Below are 22,958 nucleotides of genomic sequence, written 5' to 3'. Positions count from 1 at the left end.
ACTTCGTTGGCCGGATGAGCGGCCTGCAGAATTGCGTCACGGCCTTCGGGGACCGGCAGGTCGGCCCTTCGGCCAAGCAGGTCGCCGGGCAAATCCTTACCCGGGTCCACACCGCCCACCCCGACTTCCTGTTCGAGTCGGTCTTCGACGCCTGGTCGAACGAGGAAGAGGCCAAGACCCACCGGGAAGCGGTGCAGGGCGTGGTGGATGAGATGGTGGCACGGATGCAAGGCAAGGTAGACGAAGCTGAAGCCGCTGACAAGGAGGTTGCAGGAGAAGCCCCCGACGCCGAGGATGCACTTTTTGGTGTTAGCCTTTCCTTGTCATTCCAAATGCTATTTGTGAACTCGCTTGCTCAAGCTTTATTATATCCAATGCTAATTTTACTTGCTTCTTCGTCTAAAACTAGCTTGCCGGTTAGGGGCTCTGTCCTTCTCGTGTTTTATCCTTGCGTACCCGGGGACTCGCCAACTACACGCCTGGTCAGACTAGGGACCCGGGACGAACCCGCAGTGCCGACCTAGAACCAGACAGTAGCGGCTAGTCACTCTGCCTGCCAGTTGAATACCCCAGCACGCATGCCTCCAGGATGGACCCACGAGCCACATGTGGGGGGTGTCCTCCCCCCGCAAGCGTCCTTCCTACGCTCTGGCAACACGGGGACCGAGCTTACCTTGGCAAACCAGCGCTACTAAAGGAAGAGCCAAGGACCCAAAACAAAGTACTTAGCTTTCCGTTCTCTTTGCTCTTGGAGCACCTTGTTGAGAGCCGTGGCAAGGACGCTGTGGCCGTGCACCCTCTAGCGGCATGCGCGGAGGCATGCACCCCCACAGCGTCTTTGCAACGCTCCTCGCCCGCTGCATCGCCATTTCTGGTGTCGTTTCATAAGAGATGTGGCAGGGCCGCGATGGTGGGAACACCCTCAGTGACAAGCGCAGAGGGATGCACCACCATCGCCTCTCTGCGACATCTCTTGCTTTCTTGCCCATTGCTGGTGCTGCTCTTGCCCCGGTCTCTTTAAATAGCCGAAGCGCTGCCCTTGCCTCCACAGGCGTGGGACCACCGGTTGCCGCGTGGAGGCACTAGCCCTGTCTCAGTTTCCTGCATCAAGCCTCGAAGTAATTGCCATATATGTACAACTTACTCGCAAGACAATGACACCCGTGACCACCACACGAGCATCACAGTGTGCCTTCGCCCCATCTTTACCCTGCATGTCATATTCTTGCAGTGCCCAAGGTGCATAGCAAAAAATTTCAAAATGCACGAAAATCAGCACAAACTGGATAACCTCCTGCCTCCTAGCCCTCGGGCACAGAAGAGTCGACCTCAAACTTGGGTGTGAGCATTTTCGTACTTTCATAGTGCCTTGCTGGCACGTAGCACATTGCGGACGGGTCCGGCAACTGCTAGGCCTCGTTCCGGGACGCCCCGGCAACGAGCTTGGTTTTCGGGGTTCCGGCAGCCCCCTGCTCACAGCCAAGTATTAGGAGACAATTCTGTGCACCTAGAATTCACTGAAACAACACTTATCTTTATTTAACTTTGTGCTAGCAGATTACAATCGGGCCTTGCCCGGCTACACTAGCTTAAAGAGGCACAGTGCTGCAACGTCACCTGTGGGTAAGGCGCCACCTTTTCACGGGTAGAACTTACGCAGGTGCTCAATGTTCCAACTATTGGGCACCGGCAAGCCTTCTTCGGTTTCCAGCCGGACACCCCCGGTCTGGTCACCTGCACTACCCGGAAAGGGCCTTCCCAGATTGGAGTCAACTTGTTCTCGGCCTTCGTTCCTTGTATCCGACGCAGGACGAGGTCTCCAACCTCGAGCCCCCGGGGACAGACTCCTATCTTGCTGCGCATGTCCTTGCAGTAAGCTTGGAACACTGCACTAGTGAATTGTGTGCCATTGTCGGTGATGATGCCGTTAGGCACACCAAACCGGCACACAATGCCCTTGAAAAACTTGATGGCCGCATGCGTCGTGACGGCTCAGACAGGCTCCACCTCGATCCACTTCGAGAACTTGTCGATGGCCACGAGCAAGTACTCGTAGCCGCCCACTGCTCTCGGCAACTTGCCGACGATGTCTAGCCCCCAGACCGCGAACGGCCAAGAGGACGTGATGACTTGCGTTGGCTGGTTGCTCTTCTTGGCATGAAACTGACATGCTTCACAGGTCTTGACTAATTGCTCGGCGTCGGCTAATGCTGTCGGCCAGTAAAAGCCGTGCCGGAATGCTTTCCCAACTAGCGCCCTGGAGGCCACATGGTGCGAGCATGTGCCTTGATGTATATCCTCCAGCAACGTGCGCCCTTCTTCCTGGGGTACGCAGAGGAGCATGACTCTGTTAGGACGCCTCCGGTAGAGTTCCCCGTCCACCAGGGCGTACATTTTGGCTTGCCGGGCTACTCGCTCCACGGCAATGTCTTCCTCCGGGAGGGTCCCATCTCTGAGGTAACGAATAATATCCGTCCCCCAGGGTGGCGGTTCTCGGCTCGTGCATGCCACAAGCTTGGTGGCATGGTCCCCCGCAGCTGTGGGGTCTTCTTGAGTTGCCGGAGGGGTTTCCCCGGTAACCGTCTTGGGATCGATAGAGGGCTTTGATTGCCTCTATACGAACAACCCAGGAGGCACCTTGCTGCGTTCCGCAGCCCATTTGGACAGTTCATCCGCAACAAACTTGTCCTTGCACTTCACGTGCTCAAACCGGAGCCCCTTGAACTTGGACTCCAGTTTTTGCACTTCCTCCACGTACGCTGCCATTTGGGGGCAGTCGTAGTCCTTGTTTACCTGGTTGATCATGAGTTGGGAGTCCCCGCGAACAACCAGGCGCTTGATGTTGAGTGCGATCGCCGCGTGCAGCCCGGCCAGCAGTTCCTTGTACTCTGCTGTGTTGTTGGTGGAGTTGGCGAAGTCGAGTTGTATTACGAACTTGAGCTGATCTCCAGTGGGCGACTCGATCACCACTCCGGCACCGGCGCCCTGCAGGCAGAAGGCGCCGTCGAAGTACATGACCTAGCACCCTTCGTCCAATCTGCCGGGAAGGCTCGCTTCCGGCTCTTCTTCCTCTACACCCGTCGATGTCCACTCCGGGACGAAGTCGGCGAGAGCGGCGCTCTTGATGCTCTTGGTGTTTGCAAAACGCAGCCTGAACTCCGCCAGCTCCATCCTCCACTCGGCCACCCTCCCGGTGGCTTCACGGTTAACGAGGGCCCGCTCTAGGCCGAACCCCGACACCACCGTGACGCTGTGCGCCTGAAAGAAATGGTGCAACTTCCTTGAAGTGAGCAGGATCCCAAGCAGAAGCTTCTGGACCTGCGGGTACCGTACCCGGGCATCGCGCAACACCGTGCTAACGAAGTACACGGGATGCTGCACTAGCCGCTTGTGGGGGCAACCTGCATGGGTTGTCCCTCGGGTCCAGGGGCAGAGGTAGTAGCCAGGGGTTCTTTTGGCTCGCCGGGAGCCCCCGGCCCTTCGGCCTCAGCCCCCGGGACTTGCTCTTCCCTCTCGGCAACGAGCACGGAGCTCACCACCTGGTCCGTCGCTGCCAAGTATAGGAACAACGGCTCGCCCGGCTTGGGGGCGACGAGGACTGGCGGCGATTTCAGGTACTGCTTCAAGTCCTAGAACGCCGCTTCCGCCTCGGGGGTCCAATTGATCGGACCCTTCTTCTTCATCACCTTGAAGAAAGGTAGGGCTCGCTCGCCCAGCCTTGAGATGAAACGCCCAAGCACCGCAACGCACCCATTGAGGCGCTGGACGTCTCTAACCTTGCGGGGTGCCTCCATCATCTCGATCGCCTCGATCTTCTTTGGGTTGGCTTCGATTCACCTGTGAGACACCAGGAAGCCCAGCAAGTGCCCCGAGTCCACACTGAACATGCACTTCTCGGGGTTAAGCTTGAGCTTGATCCTGCGGAGGTTGTTGAACGTCTCCCGCAGGTCGTCGACGAGCGAGTCCCTACCCCGCGACTTGACGACAATATCGTCCATGTAGGCCTCGATATTCTGGCCTAGCTAGGGCCCCAGACACTCGCACAAGGCGTGCTGAAATGTTGAGCCCGCATTCTTCAGCCCAAAAGGCATGCACGTGTAACAGTAGCAGCCAACCGGGGTGATAAACGCTGTGTTCTTCTCATCTTTGACTGCCATCTTAATCTGATGGTATCCAGAGAAGGCATCCAGAAAGCACAAAGACTCACAACCTACTGTAGAATCTACGATTTGATCGATTCGGGGTAAAGGGAAGGGGTCTTTAGGGCATGCACGACTAAGATCAGTGAAATCTACACACATGTGCAATTTATTTCCAGCCTTAGGGACTACAACAGGGTTTGCTAACCAAGTAGGGTACAACACTTCCCTGATCGCCCCGGCGTTCTTGAGCTTCTCCACTTCTTGTTGGATGAAGTCCTTGCGTTCGTGTACTTGCCGGCGAACATTCTGCTTGACGGGCCGCGCATCTGGCCGCACCGCCAGCCGATGCTCGATCACCTCCCTGGGGACTCCGGGAAAATCTGACGGCTCCCAAGCGAACACGTCAGAGTTCTCCCGGAGGACGGCGATGAGGGCGTTTTCCTATTTGTCGCCGAGGCTCGCACCGATAGTGACGGTGCGCGACTCGTTGCCGGCATGCAGGGGCACCTTCTTGACCTTGGCTCCCTCCTCCTTCATCTTCGCGTCCTTGCTAACGCGCAGGCTGGAGCTGGAGCGGCCCCCGGTGTCCTGTCCAGGAGCGGCTCGTGCCTTCTTCTGTGCGGGTTGTTCACCCGCAAGTGGATCCTCGTTCCCGGCAACGTCATAATCGCCGGGATCCGCCACCGTGGAGGTCTTCACGACCTCGCCCACGCACCAAGCAGCGTCCTTCAGGTCTCACTAGATGGAGAGTACGCCGTATGTTGATGGCATCTTTATCACGCCATAGGCGCAATGGTTTGTCGCCATGAACTTGATCAGCGCGAGCCGACCAATGATCCCGTTGTATGGCAACGGGGTGTGAGCTACATCGAAAGCGATGTGCTCAGTCCGAAACGCTTCCCGGGACCCGAAGGTCACCAGGAGCGTAATTTGCCCCATGGGCTGCACCGCTCCGGGGTTGATCCCCCGGAATGGGTCGGTGGGCTTCATCAGCTCCAGGGGCAGCTAAAGCTTCTCCACCAGCTTGGCGGACAGGAGGTTGAGGCTCGCCCCACTGTCCACCAGCACCTTGGTCACCGTCACGTTGTTTATGATCGGTGACACCACGAGGGGGAGTACCCCTGACCCCAAGGGACTGATTGGGTGATCGTCCGAGTTGAAGGTGATCGGCACATGCGACCACCTCAACGGCTACTGCGCCTCCATGTTGGGGAGGAGGGCGCAGACCTCACGCGTAAACCGCTTCACGGCAGCGTGAGACGTGAGAGCGTACGCTTCCCCGTGGATGCAGGCGACGTCACAGGGCTCCTGGAAGCCGGGCTCGTCGGCGTCACCGCTGCAGTCATGCTCGCGCTGTTCGACTCGAGGCTTGTCGCGTCCCCGGGGAGGCTGGTCCTTGCCGCCGCGGGCTTGACCGCGGCCCCCCGCGGGTTCTCCTTTGTCGCCTGTAACATCCCAAAATTTCAAACCTTTACATGAGCATTGCATTCATAAGCATCATGCCACAATTGCATATTTGAATTCAAATTTTGAATCTCAAAAGGCTTTGGAAAGATTCTTTATTTCATTTTAAACCCTAGGGTTTACACCCATTTGAGCTTTGGATCTTCAAACCATTAAAGTTTATATATAAAAGGGGTTTAGTGCACATATGAGCTATCCCATAATTTTTGGATAATTGTTTGGAGTTGAAAAAGTATTTTATTTAAACAGATATACGGCCCTAAAGGCATTTATAGGGAAAATGTATTTTTACATATTTTATTTTGAAGAGAAACTACTTCCAAAAGTTGTATCTTGGTAGAACATGATTTTACAAATTTTCTAGAATTGGTTTGGACCAATTTGGAGTTCAAACACAAAAGATATCAAAGAAATGAGAAAAACAGAAAAAGAAAAGGCCTAAAAGAAAAAAAAAGGGTAAACCGGACCGGCCCGGCCAAAATGGGCCGAACCGGCCCAGTCCGACCGCGCCCGACCGGCCCAGACCGCCCGGTCCGCGCGCGCGCGCCCGCAGTCGCTGACAGGTGGGGTCCACCTGTCAGCTGCGTCTTCCCCGAAGGAAAGCGCCACCGGTCACGCGCGCGATTTCTGGCCGCCGTCCCCGCGCGCCCGCCGCCACAATCTCCTCTTCTGGCCTTCCATTTTCATGCCCGAGCACGCCTTTATAATCCCCGCGACCCCCTCTCTCTTTCCCCCTTGTTTCCCCATCCAATTGCGCCGCCAGGCTGCCCCGATTTCTCGCCGGAGTTCGACCGCGCCGCCCGCTCGTCCCGTCCTAGGCGCCGACCCGCGCCGCCCGAGCCCACGCCGACCGCGGCCCCGTCTCCGCCATGCCGCGCCGTCATCGCCCGTCACTTCCCCGTCGCGCCCCAACACCGGAGCACCCCCGCGCCGCCCCGCCCGCGCCGCGCCGCTGCCGGTTTCCGTTGCCGAAACCCTAACCCGCTGGTGAGCTTCCCCCGATCGATCTCGTCTGTCCATCCATCTCCAACGGTGTAGATTAGATTGTCTTTATTCACTTAAACCGAACCGGTACCAACGAATAGGAATGCGCCACGTGGCACCCGAGTTATAAAATAAAAAAATGTAATTTTATTTCCCCGGCTTAATTAAAAGACACTTTTGCAGATAGGCCCCTGTAACTTCAAATGATCATAACTTTAAATCTGTTTGGCCAAATTTAGTGATCCACACCTTTTTGGAATCCTTAGGAAGTGTAGAATCTTTTGGCACTGTCCAATTTCAAATTTGAATATTTGAATCACATTCAAATTACAGATTAGGGTTTTATGCCATTTAAATCATAACTAATTATTTAGAAGTCCTTTTTGAATGAAACCAGTGCCCAAAATTTTGTTTTAATGTCCTCTGTCCAATGGGGCAGAGAAATAAATATTTTGAATTAAATTGTTTTGCAGATGCAAATAAAACCTCATTTTAGGATTTAAACCCTAACTTTTGCTTTTGCTTAAAAACCCTAATTACATGTGTTTAATTCTCAAGGCATTGGATCAGCAGATCACCCAAATGAAATAAACCAAACTCATGTCACATGTTTTGCATTGCATCATGACATACATATACTTTTGCTTGTATGGTGTGTTTATGTATGTGTATGTTTGCCTGATTGTATAGTTTTCTCGGAGAGCGAACTATGTGACTTGAAGAGTGTCTGAATACCAACTACTATCAAGGCAAGTTCACTTTGACCATCATCCCATTATTTTATTATGCACTAGTTTTCATTAGTTGCATTGTCAGGATTAATATTTTATCTATGCTAGCTATGATCTGTCCTAATAGTATAGGATACCCTTTGCCATGACCTTACCACCAAATGCCATCGTAGTAGTAAAATGCTATGCTATGATAATATACGAGGGTGGTATTATTACAATGTGATACTATTGAATTACAAACATAGTTTTTCCTAGTGTATGGCAAAACAAGTAATTCAATGAACCGTCCTGGGTGGGCTGCTTTGAGTTTTCGGATGTCGTGACGTTAGGTCCATTTCTATGGGGCCCGCTGAGTCATCTCTCCGTGTGATTCGGGAGCGTCCATGGTCGCCTCCCCGTGCGATTCGGGGAGCGCCTGCGTCACAATGTGGGATGCCACCCGGGATAACCAGAGACTGGACTAGTTTCCTGTTTAGTAGCTTCCAGTACAACCACATGGTATTATGGGCTCTGCCAGGATGGATGTAAGAAATATGAACCTGGATCCGAGGTGACATCGGTATGTAGCAGTGTAGGTTGGAACGCGTCCCTCAGGTGGTCTGGGGGAATATGTTCTGAAAATTCCTGTAATCGATGCCGTTGCTACTTTACCCTGAGGACAGCAAGGGATTAACACGTCGATTTCTTGTGGGTAAAGTGTACCACCTCTCGAGAGTGTCAAACTAAGTACTTAGCCGTGTCCCCGGTTACGGACAATTATGAGCAACTAGATATTGGAGCTGTAAGGAAAGTCTCACTCATTCCAATTTCCTAATAAAATGAATGGTTTGAACTGGGTAGGAGCATTGATGTTTCTACTCAATGTGCCTAGGTTAATAGGAGCATGGGTGTTTCTACCTCGTGTCCAATAGAATTCAAAACTATTTGTCTAAAAATGATAGGATTTGAATAATGATGTTTTTATGCAAAATAGCCAAACCCCACCTAGCCAAACTATGCATGTACTTGGTAGGTCCTTTATAACTCTAGTGAGCTTGCCAATACATTCAAATGTATTGACCACGTAGTGGCTGCAATTAATAATGCAGGTGAAACTGACGAAGAGTGAGGTTCGTCGATATTTTCTCTGGGTTATGTGCTTACATTCCAACATGCTCTCTCCTCTGGGAGTAGATGAGGCCCTTTTTCTCTACTTTTCCGCTGCAGCTTCGTGATACTTTGTTATCATGATTTTGAACATTATTTGTTTATGCTGGCCTAGGAGGTCATGCAAGTTTGTAAGTACAATTTAAGTTCTGGATGATACGATGTAATAAAGTACTTTTGACCTTTGTATCTTGGTATTACATCTTGAACTGTGTGTGCTAGTGAGTCGATCCAGGGACTAGCACAAGTAAGCACAGAGATCGAACCCTTGGGGAAGGGGGATCGCTTCATCGCCGCCGGCTGCACCCCGGCCTGCTCCGCTGCGGGGGTTGTTCGGGCAGTCCCAGGAGAGGTGCCCGATGTGCCCGCAGTTGAAGCAAGCCCCGGCAGCACGGCGCTCCTCGGGGCGCTGCTCGCGCTTCTCCTTGATGGTCTGGAGAGTGCGGCAATCCTTTGAGTAGTGGGTGGCGTTGGTGTGGATGGGGCAGCGCGCGGCCACCGCCGGCTTGCTACCCGATGCTTCTCACGCATCTTCGGGTCGCGGACGTTGATGGCGGCCGCTTCCGCCTCTAGGATGGAGTAGGAGAGGTTGGAGAACCTGTTGGTGAAGTCCTGCAATGTCTCCCCCGGTTTCTGCACTACCGTGTGCAGTTCCGCCATGGTTCCTGGGCGCTTGTAGCCGCCCTGGAACACGTTTACAAACTGCTTGCGTAGGTCAGCCTATGAGGCTATGGACCTGGCGGGCAGGTTGAGCAATCAAGTCCTCGCTGATCCCTTGAGGACCATCGGGAACCACTTGGCCCTGACCTTGTCGTCGACACCGATAGCATGCATGCCCAACGTGTAGGTCAGGAGAAAGTCCTTGGGATTCACGGTCCCGTCGTACGTCACGAGCGTTGGCGCTCGGAACTTGCGGGGCCATGTCACCCGACGCAGCTCGCGAGTAAATGTGGCGCAGCCGTCATCGGCGCCCATGGGAGCGTCTTCCTGCTCCTGTTGGCGTTGGCGCTCTGCCTCGCGTCGGTGTCGGCGCTGGAAGCGCTGGCGGAGGTCTTCCTGCTGGCGGGCGTTCAAGACGCCTCGCGTGTCACCTGGCGTGATGGTCGGTGACGAGTCCGAGTATCCCTCGGGATCCTCGTCTGCTTGCCCTCCCGACGGGGGAGGGTGCTCTCCATGCCCCGAGACGCGGGGCACGTCTCCGCGTCCTGGGTTCTGTCCCCGGCTCGAACCGTCCAGGCCGCCCTCGCCTTGCGGCTTTTGGGCAGCGAGCGCGAGGAGCGCGTCCAGGTCCGCACTCCACACGTCACGCGCTGGCGTGCCTTGCGGTGGCTCGTGGCGCACCATGACACGCGCGACGATGATGGCTTCCGCCGGGGTTTCGGCAGGAGGTTGCCGGTTCTCCGACCACGCCCTGTCACCCGGCGCCCTCGGATGTGTGGGCCGAGACTCCGTTGGCGTCGCACGCGACGCATTGTGGTTGTGGCGCAGCTGTTGCTGCGCGTATTCAGCCCTCGAGTGGGCTCGCTGGCTGGCGCGCGTGACGTTGAGGTCGCTCGCGCGGCTGTCTCTTGCGCTAGGCGCCGCAGGGCCCCTCAGTCGGTTGTCCGCCGACGGCCGGGGAGGTGGAGGGGAGGTTGATCCACGCTGGGCGCCATGCAGCGTCCGGTCCACTGTACGCGGTAGAAAAAATGATTTGTAGAGTAGACGCCCTAGCCTTGCTGAGCAAGACTAGCCCTGCCGATGTGACTCCTGTCGGTGCATTAAATGCACTGCGTCCATTGTCTCGTCCTGTCTCCACCGTTCTGCGGGCCCCGCCCGCATGCCCGCATGCGGGTTGCTGGAGAGCCCCTTCCCGGCTAGCGCACCCGGCTAGTTGCTGGGGAGGCGCTCCTTCCACTTCCCGGGACCAGGGTTCCCGGGCACCTCTTCTATTTTGGCCCTTAGCTTTGCCTTCACCAAGGACCATCTCCTTGAGGCAGGCTTCCCGGACCTATCGCTTCCCGAGAGGCCAACTTGACGGGGTTTTGTTACTGGCGACCCACGCGTCCTGTATCACTGGGACCCCGTGGGCCACTGGTACGACACCGATCCAACCCAGCCACTTGTCACCAAAACCAAGCCAACCAAGAGCATCAAAAAGGAGAACGCCCAATGAAGCGAGTTGAAAGCTTTGGTGATATCAAGCTTCAACAATACCGATGGGCGGCCTAAGCAGTGGAGCCGTCTAGCGGTACCTTGTACAAGGAGGAAGTTGTCCTGTAAGCAACGACCTCTAACAAACGCGCCCTGATGCGCCCCCACCAGGCGAGGCAACTCCAGACCAAGCCTATTTACCAGCACCTTGGAGAAGGTTTTTCCGATCCCGTGAATCAAACTAATAGGGCGATAATCACGGACAGTCTCCACGCCCTGCTTCTTCGGTAGCAAACAAATATATGCTTGGTTCCTCAAACCCACGGCAATCCAAGTCCGAAAAGGTCCGGAAGCACTCCATGATGTCAGGTTTGATAATGGCCCAACAAGAAGTAAAAAAGCGCCCAGTAAAGCCATCCGGCCCAGGGCATTTGTCTGGGGGCAGCCCACTAATCACCTTCCACACCTCCTCAGTCGAAAAGTCCTCCTCAAGTCCCAAAGCTGGGAAAAGCTCCATATCCAGTAAACTCGGGTCAAGGCCGAAAGCCCTATCCATGCCCGAGCCCAGCAGATCCTGGAAGAATCCATCCACAGTATCCGCCATCCTCTCACGCTCGGCCACCTGAATTCCACCACACTCAATTGAGGCTATAAAATTATTTCTCTTTCTGTGACTTGCACTGAGATGGAAGAACTTGGTATTTGCATCTCCCTCTTTAAGCCACAAGAGCCTCGACTTCTGCCTCGCAATCAAACTAGATGATACCCTGCGCGTCTCCGTCTCCGTCTCCGTCTCGTTCCATCCAATGAATTACATCATTCACTTAATTTTTCTTTCTGCATGGTCTCCGTCTCGTTCCATCCAACTAGATGATACCCTGCGCGTTGAGGCGGGACTTTTAGGCCTTTTAATCCTTTATGATATACTCCGTATGTTTTAAGAGACGCACTTTAGGCTCACACGACTGAAATATAACCAATGTTTGCTAAGGCAGAAACTGGAAGTTGTAAGACATACCTCTTCATATCATATTTACCATAGGTACGGAGGGAGCTTATCTATATGTACATGCACCATCTGATTTTGATTTAAATAAGGTTGTTGAATTTTATCCGAGAAACTTTTATCTGCACGAATGAAAAGAACTGATAAAGTAAATAAGATAAATCTTGGGGCTGATTTCAATGTTCATAAATCAAAATTGCAAACCAAATAATTGGTAATTGAAACTTTTTTAATGGCCTTGTTCGTGACTCCCACGAGGCCTCCTTGCTGCCACCCCAGACACCTCGGCCCAGTCTCCCGCCTTCTCCTCTCTCGTGACTTCCTCCTGCTCCTTCCGTTAGTGATGAAGGGGTGACTTCAATAATGTCCATATTACTGGACTTGTATCTAGGAAAGTTTTGAGTGTATGTGTTGGCGATCTCGTCGGCTAATAAGGACAGAGTGAACATGATTTACCCAGGTTCAGGGCCATCGGAAGGTAAGACCCTACGTTCTGCTTGTCTAGATTGTATTGATAAGTCGATTATAAGGGAGCCGCGCGGATTAGATGCACAGATTCGATCCAGCGAGTGCGTCTAGACGGCTTGTATGTTAGATTCGTTCATCTTGGCTCCCCCTCCTAGTCCCTTTATATATGCAGGAGACCAGGTCCAGGTAGAGTCCAAGTCGATTATATCATTAAGACATAATATGTTTAGCCTTCTTTGTCTTAAGCCGCAAGTTGGGCATATGTACTTCTGGAGTCGTAGTGGTTAGTCATAACCATGTCAGCTAGTCCCTCTTCCCCACTTTCCTTCCACCACCACCTCGACGCCTTGCCGCTGTTGTATATCCTGTGCGGCTCGATCTCCCACATTCTCCTCCCCCGCCCCCGTCTCTCCCTCCTGCTTCCTTGGCTGCTCCCCCCTCCCCCCGCCACAATGCCAATGCCCCTGCTGCTGAAGAATCTGGTGGCGGTATCCATCCACCTCTCTGCCAGAGGGACGTCTTTGGAGACGCGGGGCTCCGGCACCGTCACCTTGACAAAGGTTTACAGGAGGGACTTTCAATATGGAAAATGAGAGAGGAGTGGTAATTAAAGACTCAAAGTGACGCGATCAGAATCTACTTTTATCAGCAAGGAGGGAGATCGAGGGGCGGATGCCGACGGCCGGCATTCAGAGCGCGTGGTTGGAATTGGACGATGAAGAGGGAAAACGGAAGATTTACGTGCAGAATCGGTACCTATGGGGAGATAGGATTAATTTTCTAGTTTTACTTCGGATACAAACGGTTTGAATCAAGCGAATCGAAGGGAGATTTAACTGGCGGCAGTGGCTATGCCTGTTCTGGAATAGCGACCGAACGGAGGAGGGAAGATGGCCAGGCGCGCTCGTGCTGAACTGGGTGTCTCGCTAAGATGGGCCAGCTGGTGTGGGCGTGCGGCCCAAGGGAAAAAGAAAGACTCAGGCGTTGGCATTATATGGGGGAGACGAACAGGATCGGACACAACGTGGGCTAGCCATGCGCAGGACCAAAGGGATCGAACGACGAAGCTGCGCACGAGGAAAGGAAAGGAGGTGACCTGGCTTCACCGGAAGTCCAAGAAATCGGGTAGTGGGTTTCTCTCTCTTAGATATATAAGATTTCGTGGCTCCGTTAAACTTTGCATAGAAAAATAAACATGAATAATTATAAAATAAAATAATTTGTCATGCTTCGGAGTTCTATGCATAGATAATTAAGAAAAATGGTTTAACATGTTTTCGCTAGTTGAACCGTGTCCACTCTTCCGCTCATTCCCTTCATCAGCTCTTTGATAGGGATACTATAACCTAGATTCCTAAACTTGGAATAGATGAGTAAGCATAGGTGAGAGGCAGTTATATGCATGCTGTATTAGTTGCCTACAGCTGCAGATTTTATCGAGTTCAACCTGTGGGAATAGCCGTCCCTTCCTTAAGAAAGCAAAAAAGGGAAAGACGCCTCCACCGATTTCTTATGATCTATAGGAGTTATTCTTTTTTCAGTTTGCAAGAAGGTCTATATAAAAATAAAATATCAGCACCCAAGTATATTTACTTTGGGAATAGTAAAATTGATTATATCTACATTGAATGATGTGTAATTTTAGTTTTTAATGTGCAATCAACAAACATACTCTCTCCGTTTGTTAAATTAGAACGTATATTGCTTTTCTTTGACCGAACCTTTGAGCAAGGATTATTCCATCAATAGCGATCCAAATCGTAACTATAGACAAGTACTTTAGAATACAAATGAAATGGTACCAGTTTTATTTAAATATACTCTCTCCGTCCCATATCAAATGCGAAATATTACATGTATTTAGACGGTTTTTCGGTATAGATACATGCATATTTGGACAAATTTAAGTCACTTAATTTGGGACATATACTAAAATTTGGTCAAGAATCTGTCAAAGAAAAACGATATACGTCCTAACTTAAACTTAAAGAACAGAGACAATGAAGGAAATAAAATGTCAACGGATATTGCATTATGCTCTTTGGTTTTTAAGGTACTTCTACAGAGACGTCCTCGTTGGAGAGGGAGGAGAGGCTTTACAAACTGAAAAATGAGGGGATACTTCAATAAACAAAACGGAGAGAGTAAAAAAGAGAAACAGGGACCTTCTTCTCCGGCCACTTCCTGGGTCCCCCGCTGCGCCGTCAGGAGAGAGCAGATGCCGTCTTCTCAAGGCGCACGTCGGGCGGGTGCCGCTCACGATGACCTCGCCCCCGGCCGCTCAGGTCGCCCTCGCAGTCGCTTTAGTAGCAGCTGCCCCCTGCTCCCTCGCCGATCTTTACTAATTAAAGCACAAGGAAGGCGCGAGTACTCGAGCAGCCACACAAATCACCACCAAGAAGGGCGAAAATGCCCGGAGAAGCCGGCAAGCTCGAGCTCGGCAGAGCTTTGGAACCGGTCGTCCTCGCCCTCCCACGCCCCTCGCCTCCGACTTCTCTAATTTAACCCCACCGGGCCTCCCCGATTTTCCCTGACCTCATCCCCCCTTAACCTCCCCTCCTCCTGCGATTCCACTCGCATCCTTTCCTTCAGGAGGAGAAGGTCCAAGGGGGGATCGGCTCCATTGCGGGTGATTCAATTTTCTCTTTGCGGTTTGCTTTTGCCATTTCTTGGTTCTTGAGGTCAAATAGAGCCCGCGTCCTCTTCTCCCTAAAGGTGCTGCTGCCTTTCTTGGCTTCTTGGTTGGGTTCCGGCTGCTGGTGCGTTCTTGATTGACTTGGAAGATGATCAAGTGGGGTATCAGCAGCGGGACGCCCGCGGATTCGTACTACGAGGTCCGGTCAGATTGCACGGATGATGTGCCCAAGAGCAAGTTCAAGATCAAGGTTTGCTTTTATTTCCTTTTGTTTCATTTTGCTTTCTATGTTTGGTGATTGTTGTCTAACATAGTAACATGCATACTTATGGGTCTACTGTACGTAATGTAGTGGTTGTAGATAAAATTGTATATCGTTGGCATTGGAATTATAGTATTGATGACATGAAGGAAAATGGAAACGACTCTTGAGTAAGAACACTGTTTTACCGTAAATATGGAGAATCTATGGGTGTGCAAGAACAATATATTTTCCATATACCTAATAACTTTAGGAATATTCCTTTCTGGATCACTAATTTCTTAAATGACAGGCTGAACTGCACTTCATAAAAATTCACCCACATTGCACCAAATTTTACAGCTAGCATCTTTATTTGAATCTGGTAGAGCCTGTCAAATTGTGGAATTTTCACCTGCTGAATGTGGTGATACTTTCCAATCTGGTTCAACCATTCATTTCTTTTACAAATACATTGTCCACAATTTAATTTTCCTCGTTTTTTGGTGAGCATATGCTGATTTATGTTAAATGTGGTGATACGTTTGAACCTGTCAAACTGCCATATTTTTTATATATGAATGCATAAATCTACGATGGTTTACTCAAAATTTAAATTGGGGACCTGGAATCTAAAAATGTGTATCCTTGTGATTTTATGATGATCAATCTTCATATGATCTACAAAAATTATGTTATGTTTAGCCAAACCTACAGAATAGCAAGTAAACAAAAATGTAGAATAAACTGTTAAAATTGCAGTACCATGGAAATTAGGTACTGACGATTAAGAAAACTTTGGGTGACCTGCAACTTTGTGACAAGGACTTGAGCATGCAACTTGAGGTGACTGAGACAAGAAATTTTCAGACAAGCATATTTTTGCAGCGCATTTATCTATTGTGTTTGTGTTGAGCTATAAATTAACAGAATAACTTCTTTTTGTATGTGCATGTAGTCTATTATGCATATCTCAATGTTGACAGATAGAGGTAAACTTCTGCATCTCAGTGCTGGATACTTGTCAGAAAAACCCCATATTTTGTTTCGAAGCCTAGCAGCTAAGAAGTGAACTATTTTGAGCAATTTTCTGGTCATATTTGTTTTGTAGGTTACTTTCTGCCGCAGCAGTTAACTTGCTCAACTTTATCAATGAAAAATGTGTGGTGCATTTGTTCTGTGGCATTCGTCCATTCTAATTTGGATGAAATGAATGCAATTCCTGAAGCATTAATCATCAGGTTAAATCAAAGAGAATAGAAATTGGCGCTTGGGTTAATTATTCTTATAATCATAGTTGCTTTGGAAGCTCATATATGTTTTAATTGGCTAGTGCTTCTACTATCCTTCAAACTCAGTTTTACTAATTTTCTACACTATATGTAGTCCCTCCGTTCCATATTAATTGGCACGTTGTACTAAATCCGTGCCAATTAATATGGAACGGAGGGAGTAGTTGAGTGGTTGGTGGTTGTGAACCAGCGCATCGATGTGCTTTAAATTTTGTGTTTTCAGTTTTTTCACTTCTTGCAAGATCATTGAGGAACATCCCTATCATGATTTGAAAGGTGGTTATGCCACTCTTGTTGCTTACGTACACAATATGTACCTTTCTAGAGTTTTTTAGAAAGCATACCTTTTTTGTTCTGAGCAAGATGTTTTGTCTCTTTGTTTCAGGCTGGCAAAACACTAAGTGTTCGGAAATGGCAGGCTGCATTTAACCCAGATGGCATCCTTGACATTGCCTCAGTCCTAAGCCGGATACAAAAAGGAGTAAGATTCTCCTATGGTCGAATATTGCAATTTTGAAACATGTTCTTTGTCCTTTCGTTGTTTCTCCTATATGTGTTGTGTGAAGCTAATAATGTACAAATTATAATGGTTTATCTTGTTCTTTTAGGGTGTTCATCCGACAGTTAGGGGAGAGGTTTGGGAGTTCTTACTTGGCTGTTTTGATCCAAGGAGTACCTTTGATGAGAGGGAGGAGATCAGGGAAATAAGAAGGTACTTGTCTTCCTAAGAGCATCTGGTGTGCATTATTGCTTCTCCTAAATAAATATATCAGTACTTAGTTATTTACTACATTCAAGAGCAATGCCGACATCTTAATCATAGATCCGACATCAGTTATACAATTGTCCCCTCAAACTATTTATTCTGAATTTAGTTGGTATCTAGCCTCTTTTACTTGCACCTTATCACTCTGTTCCGATCCAATCTTTCACGTGCGAACATTCATATTCGGCCATAGCTTTTCGTTTTCTTGATTTCTCTAATAAATATTAGAGCACCACATGGGAAGTTTACTACTCATTTTACCATATTGGTGTGTAACTCACTTTTATTCTTCTATCACATGCTACAAGTTGGATTCCTATAGATGTTTTCAAAAGTAAGCATGAAGTTCTTCCTTGTCTAATTCGGTCACATTGTTGTGAAAACTTTACCACCTTCGGGAAACAATCACAAGCTTATTATATTGTAAGGAAAAGGGAGGCAATTATGGGTATCATCAGAAGCATGTCAGTGTTTCTTACCCATTGGGTTGGTAACAAGAGTACCCATAAATGGTAATCATGTAGTGGCAATCCCCTTGCAGTGTCCAAACTTTACAATTCCATTACCCATGACGTCTCTAATAACCGTAAATATAACATTATATATATTATTCTTATGATTTCCAAAAATATATTTGTAAATATATATCAACTTAATCTGAAGTATTTTACCCGATGAACTATGTAGACTACAATATGCTAGATGGAAGGAAGAATGCCGAGAGATGGATTCTCATGTTGGTAGTGGTAAAGTTATCACAGCGCCACTTATCACTGAGGATGGAAGACCAATTAAAGATCCTTTGGTTTTACTTGAGGCTACTGCAAACCAAAACACTTCAGACGCTGCTTCAACAAGCAGCAACAGTGGAAACAATGTAGATGATTCTGCAGATCGAATTACTGACAAGCAGATTATTGACTGGAAGCTTACGTTACATCAAATTGGTATATTTTACCTTTCCTTCTGGTTTCTATGTTGACTGTTTTCATATCATTGCTTATGAAATTCTGAAATAATGTTAGGACTTGACGTGCTACGTACTGACCGCACCATGGTATTTTATGAGAACAAAGAAAATCTTTCCAAGTTATGGGATATTCTAGCCGTGTATGCATGGATTGACAAAGATGTTGGTTACTGTCAAGGTGGGTGACACCTGACTTAGAGACAAACCTTATTTACCGTCCATAAGCTTACAGATGTAACTTTTGTATATGAAACAGGAATGAGTGATTTATGTTCACCAATGATAGTGTTACTCAACGATGAAGCGGATGCATTCTGGTGCTTTGAGAAATTGATGCGTAGACTGGTATACTTTATTTTTTTTCATGATGTCTTTCTTCTAATCATAAAAGCACAATCGTACATCCGTTGTGCTGCAAATTTCCTACTACTCCCTCCGACCCATATTACTTGTCCCGGATTTAGTACAAAGTTGTACTAAATCAGTGACAAGTAATTCTGGCCAGAGGGAGTATTACTTTCTTGTTTATCTTTGACATCCTATTAACAACTACTCTGATTTTTGACATTTAAAGCGAGGAAATTTCAGATGCACGGATCAATCAGTTGGGGTAGCTAACCAGCTTCAGCACCTTGCATCTATTATTCAGGTGCTAGACCCAAAGCTACATGACCACCTAGGTAAAAGTTTGAAGACCAGCCATATTGTCAAACATTCGATCTTCTTTTGTAAAATTTTACGTGCAGTTTTAATTTTTTAGATCAATGAACAGTTTTAATTTTGTCCGAATCCTAAACACAGAAACGCTTGGTGGAGGTGACTATCTGTTTGCATTCCGTATGTTCATGGTATTATTTCGACGTGAAGTGTCATTTGGGGACTCCTTGTACCTCTGGGAGGTATGTAAATACCCTAACAACAGAATATGGTGGATATTGCTAGAACCAGAACATTGATTTTGGCATCTCATTTTTTTGATTGATGCTTAGTCTAAATTATTGCAAGTCATACTACTCTACAGAACGGGACACATCTAGTGGAAAGTTTCTCTTGGAGGAATCACACAGATACTTAGTTTTTGGAAGTTCTATTCTGTGGAATGTTCTGGTTGTGGCATCCTGTTAAATTTCAACTTGAAATGAAAATGTGTAAAAAAACAAAAGAGACTGTTTCCCCCTGAATAGTAACTTTTGTTATTTTATCATATTTCCTTTCAATTATAACTTAGTCAGAACTTTCTCATTTCTATTACTCTTGACATATATTGAATTCGATTCGAGCTCCAATATTACACTTGTTTTTGTAAACTGAGGACTATAGTGTACAACTATAACTTGTTTTGGATTCTTTCCTTTTGATATCTCTCGTTTGCTGAAAGTACTTTATTAAAATAGGTGTTACAATAGCTTTACTCAAAACCGAAAACTTTAGAGCAACATATTTCCATTTATTTGCATAGTGGTGTTGTTTGTGTGCTTGTATGAACACTTGTCTCACAAAATTTTAAGAAGTATTAGGTTTAATACGTATAGTCCCTCCATCCCATATTAAGTGACGAAATATTACATGTATCTAGACGCTTTTTGAGTATAGATACATCCATATTTGGGCAAACTTGAGTCACTTAATATGGGACGGAAGGAGTATATTTTTTGGTATTAGTAAAACATTCAGTAATACCTTTATATTTTAGCAAGTCTTTGTTTCGTTCCTTCTGATTCTTTTGTCTGATTTAAAACATATAAACAGATGATGTGGGCTCTAGAATACGATCCCGATATCTTCTTTGCAGCATGTGAGGAAGCAAGTGGTGCACAAAAAAAGGTATCCAAATCGAAATTAAAAGGAGTACGCCACTTTGCCAAGTGGGATAAGGATAAGGATACAAAGAATGTCTCTGAAGATGGTGATGGTCCTGTTCCAATTTCTGTTTTCATGGTTGCAAGTGTGCTCAAGGAAAAGAGAGAAAAGCTATTACAAGAAGCTAGAGGGCTGGATGATCTTATTAGGGTAAAGACTAAATCTGAAATTTTGTCCTTTTTTTCAGAAGGCTCAATCTTTCATTGGCTGAAACCCTAACCACAAAAAACTAGTCCACTTTCTAATTTCTTTTACTAGCACCAAGAATGCCAATTCAAATTAAATTTAGAGACGTCATGTTAGGGGCGAAAATGTTCACAAGCAACTAGTCATTGACTTGAACTCGCTCAAGTCAAACAAAGCCAATTTTGACCAAAAATCTCAATTCAAATTAAATTAGTCAATCTTGTGTTAGGACTTGCATTGTCATATGTATATATGCACGTGTCGTCCATCCGCAAAGCTGTAGCATAACTCCTGCATTTGTTCCCTTTCAGATATTGAATGATGTAAATGGGAATTTAGATGCGAAAAAAGCTTGTGCTGGAGCTCTGAAACTTCACAAGAAATACCTCAAAAAGGTACAAGCAACTAGCCATTCTTCTTAGTTTCCTTAGTAATAAATCGAATAAGTGTAGTGGCATATGATTAGATATATAGTATTATTTATCCCGATGTAGTACTACAAAACTATTTATTTCATGCACTTTCTGTGGCTTCTGACCTGAATATTTTGCATTTGTTCATTTCACAGGTACAGGCAAAGAAAACCTAAACTGCACTAGAACATACGCTTCCACTGGGTGATTCTTTCCCATTCGAACATACACATCCATGTCCATATTTGCCACAAAAATGGTGAGTGAAGCTTCTCAAGTTCTCATGGATCGTCATCATCTGAAGATGGCCTCCAGTACGTACAGGATGAATGCAACCGCTGTATGTAATGACATCGCGTTCTCTGTATCACTCCATGAGCACATTTGCTTGTAAAGATAGTTGACGGTGTGCCGGTGTGGGTATAGCTTATCCCTTGCATGCGTACGTAATAGTTTCAGTTCAAAGATGAAATGCGCGCTGCATATTATGGTTCTCACCTGCCAAGCATATTGTATACTCCCTGAACTCCGCGTCAAGAAAATTTTGCCCCCTTTACTCCTCAAAATTTTGGTCCATCTCTTCTGAATGATGCCAAATTGTATTGATTGATTATGTGTACTTGCAAAACCATATTGATTGATGACGTGCTCTACTCGGTAGCCCCGTACCCAGCTTGCCGTCAACACCTGTTGTGGCGTTTGTCGCCCTGGTCTCTAGGCAGCTAACCGAGCTTTGGCCGCTATGGAAACGAACCGAGCAGGGCAGAGGCAGGGCAGCAGGCTCTCCTGTCCTGCCAAACCCCGTGTCCACCCCAGCTGCTTCCTCGGCTCGCCAGGGACACATCTGGGTAAGTTCCCAAATATTTTTTTGTTCTTTGAAAAAGTGTATAGTTGATGCAGACGATCATCTTCATTTTAAAGTTCAAGTTCAAACAATTCATAGATCGCAGAACGTTGATATGAAAATCAACCAGCGAAACAGAATCAAATATAAATTGTCTTCGCTATACAAAAATAATAATTGTCTTCATTGTGCAATCTATTAGTGGACAAACATCAGATATCTCGTGAAACCATCTTTAGAGGATTGCCTTCGGATTTCATATTCTCCCGCTGGTCTGCAGAACTAGGAGGTAAGACATAGATAACACGAAAAAAGAACGAGCGACTCTAATCTTGTTAAAAATAATTTCATTTGAAGCAAAATGCATTGCAAATCCTATAACTATGTGAGGTGTGCAGTCCTAGTTGTATTAAAGTGCATATTTGGATCCTAATTCTTTTAAAGTTCATTACTCCAGAAAACCCCTCCAGTGGCGGTCAAAAAATGGGGTTGGTGGCGGTGATCACGCCCGCCACCAATTCTACGTCACTGGAGGTTTTAGCACCGGTGGCAGGTAAAATACCTGCCATTACTGCACTGATATCACCAATGGCGGGTATTTCACCGAAGACCTACAAACCGCCACTGTAAATCCCTCTGGCACCACCTGAAAAGTGCGTGGAGTACATCAGTGGGGGGCAAAATACCCGCCACTCGACATTTCCAGTGGTGGTCTGTGGCCACCGTCACTGGAACCTTTTCCAGTGGCGGTGGTGTCTAACCGCCGCTACTATATGTTCAGTGGCGGTGGTTTATAACCGCCGCTAGTACTATTTTTTTTCGAAAAAAATAAATGAATTATTTATAAAAATAAATATTCCTGTAGCACAGAAATAGCAGAAATACAGCACAGCACAGACAATAGAAGGAATACAACAGCACAGTATACAGCACCAAAGAAACAGAATAGCAGCAAATATATTACAAAGTTTCACATGAGTTAAACATTCCAGTCACATGCATGTATACAAAGTGTTTAAAATAATGAGGCACAAATAGAAGTGTTCCACACAATTTAACCACTTTTGGCGACAATCCCCGCTCAATTTAAGGACCTCCTTATTGAGGATTTCGCTGATGTCCTTCTGGATCTCGTACACGAGAATTTTTGAGTTGCGCCCTAACTCGGCGTTGGCCAGAAACCAATTCCTCACTTCTTCGAAGGTCTTCTTCCCTTTCGGCTGGAAGTCGTTGATGAACTGCTGAATAGTGTGTGCGCAGTAGTAACCACAGTAGACGGATCCTTCAGGCTATTGCTCGCAGGGGAACCTGAAAGTGTGCCTGAGGGGAGCGTCACGATTGTGGCTGAAGTTAGGCATCGCGTACCATTTCACCGCGTTGCGATAGGCTGCGTCGATGACATTTTTGATCGGCTCAAAGTCGCGTTGTGGTTCATTCTCCTTGCGTCGTAGTGGATCAAAATATGTGACCCCTCCAAGATCAAGGCAAATGGCGATTGTCACCCAATGGCCGCTGTTTCACAAAAGGACGCACATTGTATTAGCCAAATAATATAACAAGCAAGTCTTTCGACGGAAAAAGATGTATGCATTCACGCGAATTGAAAACAACTTACTGATGATACAATATCAATACAAAACATGAATTGAGTGAGGTATTCAATCGCCAACCTTC

General features: G+C 47.6%; 1 protein-coding gene across 1 annotated transcript; it reads left to right on the top strand.

Moving 5' to 3' along the window:
• Positions 1 to 14,229: 14,229 nt before the first annotated feature.
• LOC100822716 (TBC1 domain family member 15) lies at positions 14,230 to 21,050 on the top strand. The gene is made up of 11 exons (XM_003581523.4): positions 14,230 to 14,962; positions 16,631 to 16,726; positions 16,854 to 16,957; positions 17,699 to 17,958; positions 18,037 to 18,159; positions 18,238 to 18,326; positions 18,556 to 18,661; positions 18,783 to 18,880; positions 19,731 to 19,991; positions 20,339 to 20,422; positions 20,596 to 21,050. Exons 1-11 carry the CDS (start codon positions 14,861 to 14,863, stop codon positions 20,614 to 20,616), a joined length of 1,344 nt encoding a protein of 447 aa, XP_003581571.1. The 5' UTR covers positions 14,230 to 14,860; the 3' UTR covers positions 20,617 to 21,050.
• Positions 21,051 to 22,958: the final 1,908 nt, after the last annotated feature.

Source organism: Brachypodium distachyon, chromosome 5 (assembly GCF_000005505.3).
Source record: "Brachypodium distachyon strain Bd21 chromosome 5, Brachypodium_distachyon_v3.0, whole genome shotgun sequence".
Taxonomy (NCBI): domain Eukaryota; kingdom Viridiplantae; phylum Streptophyta; class Magnoliopsida; order Poales; family Poaceae; genus Brachypodium; species Brachypodium distachyon.
This window is presented reverse-complemented; position numbering and strand designations above follow the sequence as displayed.